General features: G+C 42.7%; 1 protein-coding gene across 1 annotated transcript in view; it reads left to right on the forward strand.

The window, feature by feature from the left end:
- The window catches only part of ADCY2 (adenylate cyclase 2 (brain)), a 420,021-nt gene that overhangs the window by 270,669 nt on the left and 138,605 nt on the right, over positions 1-10,747 (forward strand). Inside the window, exon 4 of the mRNA XM_011940963.1 lies at positions 7,192-7,340. Within this exon, the coding sequence (XP_011796353.1) occupies positions 7,192-7,340 (149 nt within the window). The remainder of the gene's footprint in view (positions 1-7,191; positions 7,341-10,747) is intronic.

Raw genomic sequence — 10,747 nt, forward strand, 5'->3', positions numbered from 1 at the left:
CTGAGATCCGGCCACTGCACTCCAGCCCGGGAGACAGAGCGAGACTCTGTCTCAAAAAAAAAAAAAGAAGGAGCACATATCACTGCTACTCACATGTTACTGGTCCTCCCAAGGTTCATTGCCTCCCAGGGGGCACAGGAGGGAGGGGCAACACATTTCAGAACAATAGTCCAGTCCCTTGCAAGTGTAGTGTGTACATAACTGCATCATGTATCTGTCATCTGTAGCATGGAGTTGCTCTGAGGGATTGCATTTGAACATAAAAAGTATTCCATTTTGCTCCTTGGGACCTTTCGTCAAATCGATACCAATGTGCTGCCACTTTTTCCTTCTTCTTCTTATCTCCTTCTGTCAATGATATTATCAGCATCTCCACCTTGTCCTCCTCCTCAGAAGAAATCCAAAGGCTGGCGCCACCACCTGCCTGTGCCTGGCCATCTGTACCTTATGTTGAGGGTTTTTGGCCAATGCCCAGGAGCATGGTCTGTCTTCACCCATTCTCTCCCCAGCATACCTCCACTGGCACCGCCCATGTCAGGCCGGATGGCGTTGCTTACCTGTGGATGGATACTCTTTGAGAGGCAAGTCCAATCAGACTTGGCTCCCCTCTGCAGCATTTTGCTTTTTCACTTTATGGTGTGTGAGTGTGGTGGTCTTATTTACAGGAGGAGGTTCCCCTTTGGGTGGTTTTCTCACACTGGTGCTGAGCTCTGCTTGCTCAGGCTTTGCAGCTGCACCAGCCTGCAGGGCTGACTTGGGTGCTGGTGCGCCACGAGGTGCCCTGTGCCTACCCCAGGGAGCACAGCTGCAGCTCTCATCTAAGGACTTGCATAGACTCTTATCCAAGGATTGAATATTTTTCCACCTTTTGTGTGATTCTCATTTCCCTAGAGGCTCTATTTTAGAGAATTGAATTGACCGTTGATGATAAACAGTTCCAGTTTAGAAATACCAATTTACTGTCATCAGTGACCGTAGACATACTTTATATTTTGACTTGATTAGCACTTTCTTCTCTGTTAACTGAAGAGTCATCCCGTGTGAGTGATAATTTCATTCTTTCCACCATCTTTTAACAATATACTCTCTAAAAATGTTCTGATCATCTCCTTGAACCTGCAAATCCAGCTGGATGGAAACAGCTGGCTGTGAAGCTGGAAGATGAGTTCCATTCAGTCTCAACTCGCAGGTGATGACCACCTGCCTTCACTCCCTCGGAGCCACATCTATGTCTGTTGTGCCTTTTTTTTATTTTTTGTCAAAACATGTATAAATCTAAATGATATTGTGTGTGACCAGGGTTTGTTAAGTGAGAAAATAAGACATGTATGCAAGGAAAGCACTTGCTGTCTTATGAAAGGGGCACCTGATTTGCTGAAGTGCGTAGTGATTTTAATTTGCACAAAGCATTCCAGTTTTCTGGGCTGTGAAAGAAGCAGGTTGACTTTCCCTCTGCACACAGATATGAAAACACTGCTCTTTAAAGTCGCTCCTCAGTAATCTCAGCCCTTCCTCATCCTCCTCCCACAAGTCAGAGACACTGCAAGGAACAGACAGCCCAGACTCAGCCTCCTCCTTGGGTGCTTGTTCCGGATCTCACTTGGAGTCTCCTTGCCCTCAGGCCATCTGGACTTGCAGTCTTCGCCACCGTGTGGGGATTTGAGCACTTGAGTTCTTTCCTCTGCCTGGGGCTAGTGGTTGGGCACTCGGGTGCAGCAGGATGTAGTCATCTCTAAGACAGTGGAAGGTAAGTTCCAGAAAGGGTCCCCCATGGTTCTTTGAAGGGCTGTGCTCTTACATGGACACGGAGGCCTTCAACTCCATAGCCAACAGACCTATTTTCCAGATGACCAAGCTGGGCCCCAAAGACTGACTGATTTGGTTGAGGTGTCAGAGAAGGGGCGGAATCCCGTCTTCTCCTACCTCAGAACTATTTCTACTGCGACGCCTTCTACTCTCCATCCCATGTGAATATGATGACCAATTTTTTTTTGTAAAAGTCAAAGAAAGATAAAGCAAGACCTTTCAAATAGTAAGAGTTTTAATTGATTGATGTGAAGCAAAAATTCTACTGAGGGACCTAAGAGAAAAAGCTAAATTATGTAACGGGAAACAGCGGCAGTAGCAGTTGTTGGGAGAACAGGGAGGTGGAGGCTGAGGCAGGAGGAGGACCATTATTGTCTGAGACTTGGAGGCGTGGAGCCTGCTGCAAGGGAAGATGTGTAACAGGAGCTGGGGGAGGTGCTATTGTCCTCTATTTCTGTCACCTGTTTTCTCAGGTCAGCATAGGCAGCATTTCATGTTGATGGACAACTAGCTTTTTGATACTGCAGGACATTATGAAATGACTTCTAAGTACGTGGATGACGGAGCCACAAGTGGCCTAATGGCTGCTTAGGAATCTGGTGTTTGTCCACTCTGTTAGCTTCTTTCTTTTAGAAGGAGAAAAACATTTAACATCTTTTCTGTTTATCCAATTGATTTAGCATCCTGATGTAATTGAAATTGCATTTAAAATAAGAATTAAAAGAGAAAAACTTAAAGATTCATATGAAAGGAGTGTTTCACTATTATCCTCCCTTCTGGAAAGTAAAGCAGCTTTACGTATCTATTCCATGCATGGTTTATTGAAGGGACAGGATATAATATGTATAATATATGCTATATCTTAGCTCAAAGTTTAAGTAAAAGTCTTCTTTGCTTCAATTGGATTTTCCTACCAATCGAAAGAGTCTAAAGAAAGACATAAAATATAGTTACAATCTCTGCCTTGCTTCATTAGTTTAGAAACACTTCAGAGCTCAGATTGTTCTGAACTTTGATCACTAGTACATTGAAATTTACTAAATTAACTCTGCATCTCTTTTATCAGACACAATTTAAAAGAACAAGTTCTAAGAAAAATATATTGCTAACGAATAATAATTGGAGGTTTAACAAAGGGATGTGTTAAATGGAACCCCCAAATCAAGGGCAAGTTATCAATCAGATAACCTTTGAATATGCCAGAATTAGACAAATTCTCAGTAGTTACATGAGCTTTACTAGAAAGAGAAAGTAATAACCAGTGTGCATCAATCAGTTTAATGACAACTTAATTTTTCAAAAGTATCCCTAAGGAATTTCTCCAAAAACCTTGGGAAAATAATGTAGCTAAGTTATACCCAGTATATTAAGCACTTAAGTGTGTGTGTTGCTTTCAGAAAATTTAGCAGGGCACACAACTACTTTTGCAAAAAGCTAAAATATTAGTGGAAGTATTAACATTGTCAGATTTTACAAATTGGATTGAAATTTATCATGTGTGCCATAATAGTGGGCTTTTCCGTCAGATCAGAACATTTTTAAAGGGGAGAAAGACAAATTTAAAAGAAGGAGTCTTGTTTCACCACTTTTGAGCTCAGGCTTTTTTCGGAAACTCAGTCAATTGCCCAGCACTGTGATCACCTAGAGGGCACGGGCACACTCAAAGCATGGAACCTGAGCTGTCACCAGGTGCGGTGCTGTCTACCATCCACCAGTGGTGCCAGCATTAAATGATGGGGGGAAGGCTTGAGTTCTTTTATTTGGCTGGTTGGCAGTTACCAGCATCTTCATTTCAGTCTGAATTCACATGGATTCTTTAACACTTCCAACAAAAGAAAACAATTCTTGTTTTGTACAACATATGAAGTTTACTTTCTATATTTTTTAAACCGCCTATTAAAAGTCAGTCATCCTTCTACATTTGGGTCTAAAATAAAGATTTTAACTTACATTTGGTTGTTAAATGAGGCTCTGGGTGTGGAAAAGGATTACTATATTTGATTCTCCTTTTTTGATCATAGAATCTGTATCTTTCAGGAAGGACTGGCTCTGTGTGATTTGGGGTTTAGCATAGTCTTATTACAGAATATAGGAGGAGGAGAGATGATGCTTGGAAATATCTGTTAGGTTTACCACAGGCAGATCCTAAGACAAGGGTCTGGGTACAGTAACTTAGTTGGGAAGTGGTTCTCTTTAGCAGGGTGAGGGCGTGGGACCATGAGGTCAGCTCCCTCCAAAGAGGGAGGTCAGCTCATCAAAGGGGCTGATGATGGAAGCAGGGCTCAGTCTTGCCTGGGATTCTCTGAGGGATGTACTGACCATGCTCAGATTCCCCACTGAGGGATGTTGATGCAAAAGCTGGAGTATTTATTCATCAGCTACCTCTTCGTTAGTGGACACACAGGAAACCATACATTCAGGAAGGAACAATCTACAGTGACCCCCAAGCAAGAAAGAAGGGAAATATGGGTATTGACAGCCTTGGCTATAAGAAGCATAGCTAGAAACTCATGTAAACACTGGGAATGTCGACTGACTGTTTTAAATTCAATGGAAGATGGTATTGAATCCACGTACACACAGATTGTCATCATAAGCTCTGCTAATGGAGAGTTACACACACTGCGCACCTGTGGCTTGGTGCATTTCATTTTGTCTCAGCCCTTGACTCATCGCCCATCAGAAAGAGTCCAAAATGGGTTTTAACCTAATCAAGCCAATCTTAAGACATCTCTGTAGATGCACAGATTCTACTGGAATTTCCAAATAGATAGCCTAGATCCAGACCCATAATTATTTATAGTCTACATGTTAATATTCCTTATCACTGCTTTAGAAATAACATTTGTTTCCAACATCTACGTGCTTGGATTATGACAAATTCAATGGGAAACCTCAAAGCTACATGCCTCCCTTCTCCCATCAGGGGCTCCTCTGTTCATGTCTGAGAATATGACCAGTCAGGTCTCCTGATTTTTTTTTTTTTAGACAGAGTCTCGCTCTGTTGCCCAGGCTGGAATGCAGTGGCACAATCTTGGCTCACTGCAACCTCTGCCTCCCAGATTCAAGCGATTCTCCTGCCTCAGCCTCTCGAGTAGCTGGGACTACAGGCACCTGCCACCACACCCAGCTAATTTTTAAAAATATTTTTAGTAGAGACAGGGTTTCATCATGTTGGCCAGGCTGGTCTCGAACTCCTGACCTCAGGTGATCTGCCCGCATCAGCCTCCCAAAGTGCTGGGACTACAGGTGTCAGTCACTGTGACTAACCAGGTCTCTGATGTTTGTGGATAGAAATTTCACACTTTCCTCACCAGTGTTCCTCTATTGGTATGAATAGACTTTGGACATTATAATTCCTTTGTATGTAATATTTTGGCCTCACATCCAATTATTCCATCTATTAATCAATAAACAGAAAGAATAGGAAGTGACCACCCACAGGGTGCCTCACTGTACTGTACGCTCAGGACCTGCAGAAATGGAATTCAGTGGAGGCAATACTAGCAGAACTCAACCCCTAAAATTTACAGGACAACTTCTATCTGCTAAACACTTCCATGGGTAATCAAACTCGTTTGATTACCTTTAGAGTTTCCCAAAGGTCTAACAATTTCATGAGTCACAGAGGCCAAAGCATAGAGAAATTGAAGACAAGTGGCAAGTTCATGCATTTGGGGGATGAGTAGCCAAATGTGAGTAGATGACAGAGTAGTTCTTTATACCAAAATGATGAAAGCTAGCAATTGAAGTGCCATTAACTTAGAACAAACCCCCTGGTTTTTTCAAGTGGGCTCTGAGAAGAGAGTGGGATCAGGCCATGCCCTTTCAAAAGCGCTAATGGTAAATCAAAGAAGAATGTGACAGGGTCTCTGGTATCATATCATTCATAAGCAAGGCTTCAACACACAGTGCACTTGCTGTCAGACGAGACTAGACAGACAGGGTGGTGTTTGGAAGAAGCTTAATGCCTGACTCTTGGGAAACAGAAGGGCAACCAAAGCAGAGAGTCTCTGCATCCTTCTTTAATTTGCCATTAGTGCTTTTCAAGGGCATGGCATTTATTGGTCAAAGATGGATACTTTCTGAATAAGTGAATAAGTGAATGAATGAATGAATAAATGATCAATGCTCAGTTATGCCAGTACATGGAGAAACTATCTACTATACACTGAGGTTCCCCCATGGGTACATACTGTGTCTTCTGCTGCGTTTGTACTTGTCTTTCCTTGGAGGGATGAGCCGGGGGCAGGCTCATCAGAATGCACTCCTGGCCCACCCTCAGCTCTCTCAGTGGAAATTTCCAACAGCCACCCAAGCGATGTGCACTAGGAGTGGACAAAGAGATTGACATCTGGCCCTGTGAACCTGAAAGCAAATCCCAGCTTCCCCTCCTCCCCTAATCCCTCATCAGCTTGCCAAAAAAAGGAAAAGAGAAAGAGGGACAATGTGGTAGATAAAGATGTCATAGATAAAGTGTTTCATTGAACAAATATTTGTTTATCAACTTGAATGTCAGTTGCTAAACTCTACAATAGCTAAAGAATATGATGCTTCTAAAATGGATTAACATTAAAATATTCCAGGATGGATATATATCCTGATTACCCTTCTGTTAGAGTTTCCTCCAAAAACTATTGTGTATTTTCATTGAGGAGAATGAGAAAATGCCACTCTAACTAAAATAAGTTTATGTTAAAATGAGTATAATATTGTTCACTAATATTTATTGTTTTCTGAACATAGTGAATATAAAGACCAAAAATACTCAAAAAGCTCGTATGTTATCATTTCCTGGTGTTCCACCTGTAGTTTCTTATGGATGACATTTTACAGAAGCTAACACTTCTGACTCCATTTTTATAATAGCTTAGAATTACTAAAGAGGATTGGGTGCTTATCATAGAGGAAATGAAATCTTTGAAAGTATTTATCTTATTTAAGAAATGCAGACTAGGTGGACTATCAGCTGTCTTTCTTAAGTGCAAGAAAGCTAGCTTTTTAGCTCTGAAATGAACAAGCAGGCGAAAATGAGTGTTTTCGATCTTAGACTGACCAGTGGTTTCTGAAATTTTAATATTGTTTCTGCTTTGCTACTTTAAAATCAAAATAGATTTAAAAATCTCTGGGGAAACAACTTTGCTTTCCTTTATTCTTCATGCTGAAGAACACACACTTAGAATTCAATAAATAATATAATAATACACTCTGACCTTAGAAAATCTCTTTTTATTCCCAATATATATTTCTAGAATCTGTATTTTAGCTTCTAGGAAAGAATTCCCAAATTGGCCTTCCTGCAAATCAGTGAGGATCTCCAGTGTCATTTGGTCATCCCCCGTGTTGTCTGAGAGACATTTGTTCCTCCTTCCTCACCTTGTCCAGGAGCGGCTTCTGCTCTCCCTGCTGCCGGCCCACATCGCCATGGAGATGAAAGCGGAGATCATCCAGAGGCTGCAGGGCCCCAAGGCAGGCCAGATGGAGAACACAAATAACTTCCACAACCTGTACGTGAAGCGGCATACCAACGTGAGGTACGACGCTTGCTCCTTGGCTGGTCTGGGAGCCTGTTTGCCTGATTGGAGACGTTTTGCCTGGGATCTCACATCTCCTATCACTGTCTCTGCTTTGTGAGAGTGGATCCTTTGCAGGGGAAATAATCAGCCAAATTCCGCCACCCCACTCACCTGTTGCTGCCTCTCGGGGCCTTCCTATTAAGATGAGAAAACGGGATGCTGTTTGCTGTATTGGATTGAGTTGTCCTTCACAGCTCTGGCTTCTGTGGCCAAGCATCCGTCACAGAAAGGAGTGAGGGGGACAGCGGGGTCTTTATTCTGGAAACCCTGTGGTCGGATTGCAGTAAGATTGGAGGGAGAGTCTGTGGGATCTCCAGGCACAAAGACTGAGTCCTCCAAATAGGCTTTGCAGGAGCAGGGCCTCTGTGAAGACAGCACATCCCAGGGAAGCTGGGTGTTCTTCTCTCCATCAGTATGATGAGTTTCTCAGATCTGGAAAACCAGTGACCAATGTCACAGAACAATGATGTGCACCTTAGCTAATTTATCGTGAAAGTTACTGCTTTTCTGAGACTGGTGTACTCATATCTACTTCCCAGCAGTCATTCTGGGAACTACAGTGCCTAGGAAACTAACATGTTATCTTCATGGGATTATAGTAGGGAAGGAGACTGGTGTGAGGCTTCTGTCTCCCACGAGCTCTAGAGAGGAATTGTGCGGAGGCCTCACTTCAGGCTGGAGAGGATCGTCCCTCCCATTTCTCTCCTGCCCCTGTCTCCGAGCCACAGCAGAGCGAGGCTCACCCAGACTATCTTGATTTCTGTGTCCCTCCCATTCCCAGTACCACTTCTTTTAGTGGTTTGTTCTTCATCCACTCAGTGTGTTAATACACTGCTTTGCATTCTAGCTATGTGTATTTGTCCATTCTTGCACCGCTATAAAAAACTACCTGAGACTGGGTAACTTATAAAGAAAAGAGGTTTAATTGACTCACAGTTCTGCAAGCAGTACAGGAAGCATGGCTGGGGAAGCCTCGGGAAACTTGTAATCATGGCAGAAGGTGAAGGGGAAGCAGGCATATCTTATGTGTCCAGAGAAGGAGAAAGAGGGAAGGGGAAGGTGCCGCACACTTTTAAACAACCAGAACTCGTGAGAACTCACTCACTATCACGAGAACAGCAAGGGGGAAATCTACCCCTCTGGCCCAGTCACCTCCCAGGCCTCTCCTCCAACACTGGGGATTACAACTCGACATGAGATTCGGGTGGGGACACAAATCCGAACCAGATCACTGAGTTATCACCATAAGTAACCCGTGCATGTATCTGACCTCATTTGTTATGTTTTGATGGTCTTAGTTTAGTCATTAGAGTTTTTAGAAGAGCCAGGCTGCTTCAGGTCTACGTTTTTTGAAGGTCGTTAATAAGAAACAAATTTAGCTGTTACTTAAAGACATTGCTAGGACAAATCTCGTTTGACACCAGATTTTAGAAAAACTATATAATACCCAAGCATATACAGATGTCAGTGTGATACAGGAAACTCATATCAGGAAGGAGGTAACAGAAACACATTTGTGTATGAATGGGAACTAAGGAAACATGACTGGATGGATATATGATAGTAAAAACTAAATACATTCAAAGAAAGTTCACACATGTTAAGGAGTAAAATTATTTAAAATACTGGCTTGCCTTCAGGTTTGTGAGCATTTTGCCTATACAATTACAGAAGAAGCATTTAGTTATCTAAGTGTATTATGCTATTAATGGCTCTTTCTAGCCTTAAATGTCTGAAATTCAGCAATGCCCCTCCCATCTTGGGAAATATTTTTAAGTCAGTTTTTGACCACTCAAGTGTACCTGACACCTTGGCCTTGTCCTCCCACTTAAAGAATTTTCGCATCCCTTTGTCTCATGACATTGCATTCCCTTAATTTTCTTCTGACAGTCTGTTTTGTTCTTTTCTTTTCCCTAAATTAAGTCTGTCCTGTAAATGAGAATATGTTGAGGGCTCTCTCTTACCTCCTCTCTCTTTCTCTCCAGTCCTCTTCCAGGACTTTAATTCCCACCTAAATGATGCTCATACACAGGCCTCAACCATAGCTTTCCATACTCATCTACTTAATGTGTATCTAAGACACCACTATCAAGCACAGCACAACCAAAGTTGGACTAGTCATCTTCCCCTACACACTTGTTTTGATTTGCACAAACCTAGATTTCTGAACTCTATCGCTCAGCCAGATATAGGATCTTCATTTTCAATGCTTCCCTCTCCCAGGCAACCCCTGCTACAACATCAAATTAGTGACAAATCAAGTTCATTCTTCTTCCTGTCTCCCACGTCTGTCCACTTCTATTTCACCACATTATAGACCTTCAGTGGGGCTCTCCAGGATTCCAACGATATAGCTCTAACTGACCTGCCTGCATCCAATTTGCCACAGCAGGAGTGATCTTTCTAAAGTGGCAATATGGTCAGGCTCTAGGTGAGGTTTTCTTCCTCTATGGTCCCATAAGTGCCCTGTACTTTCTCTACCATAATCCTTTGCAGCTTTGTGCCTTGCATCACAATTGGCTGCTTTTTTTTTTTTTTTTTGAGATGGAGTCTCACTCGGTCACCCAGGCTGGAGTGCAATGGTGCAATCTTGGCTCACTGCAACCTCTGCCTCCCAGATTCAAGCGATTCTCCTGCCTCAGCCTCTCGAGTAGCTGGGACTACAGGCACCTGCCACCACACCCAGCTAATTTTTAAAAATATTTTTAGTAGAGACAGGGTTTCATCATGTTGGCCAGGCTGGTCTCGAACTCCTGACCTCAGGTGATCTGCCCGCATCAGCCTCCCAAAGTGCTGGGACTACAGGTGTCAGTCACTGTGACTAACCAGGTCTCTGATGTTTGTGGATAGAAATTTCACACTTTCCTCACCAGTGTTCCTCTATTGGTATGAATAGACTTTGGACATTATAATTCCTTTGTATGTAATATTTTGGCCTCACATCCAATTATTCCATCTATTAATCAATAAACAGAAAGAATAGGAAGTGACCACCCACAGGGTGCCTCACTGTACTGTACGCTCAGGACCTGCAGAAATGGAATTCAGTGGAGGCAATACTAGCAGAACTCAACCCCTAAAATTTACAGGACAACTTCTATCTGCTAAACACTTCCATGGGTAATCAAACTCGTTTGATTACCTTTAGAGTTTCCCAAAGGTCTAACAATTTCATGAGTCACAGAGGCCAAAGCATAGAGAAATTGAAGACAAGTGGCAAGTTCATGCATTTGGGGGATGAGTAGCCAAATGTGAGTAGATGACAGAGTAGTTCTTTATACCAAAATGATGAAAGCTAGCAATTGAAGTGCCATTAACTTAGAACAAACCCCCTGGTTTTTTCAAGTGGGCTCTGAGAAGAGAGT

The sequence above is a fragment of the Colobus angolensis genome, unplaced genomic scaffold, assembly GCF_000951035.1.
Source record: "Colobus angolensis palliatus isolate OR3802 unplaced genomic scaffold, Cang.pa_1.0 Scaffold196, whole genome shotgun sequence".
In the NCBI taxonomy this organism is placed as follows: Eukaryota; Metazoa; Chordata; class Mammalia; order Primates; family Cercopithecidae; genus Colobus; species Colobus angolensis.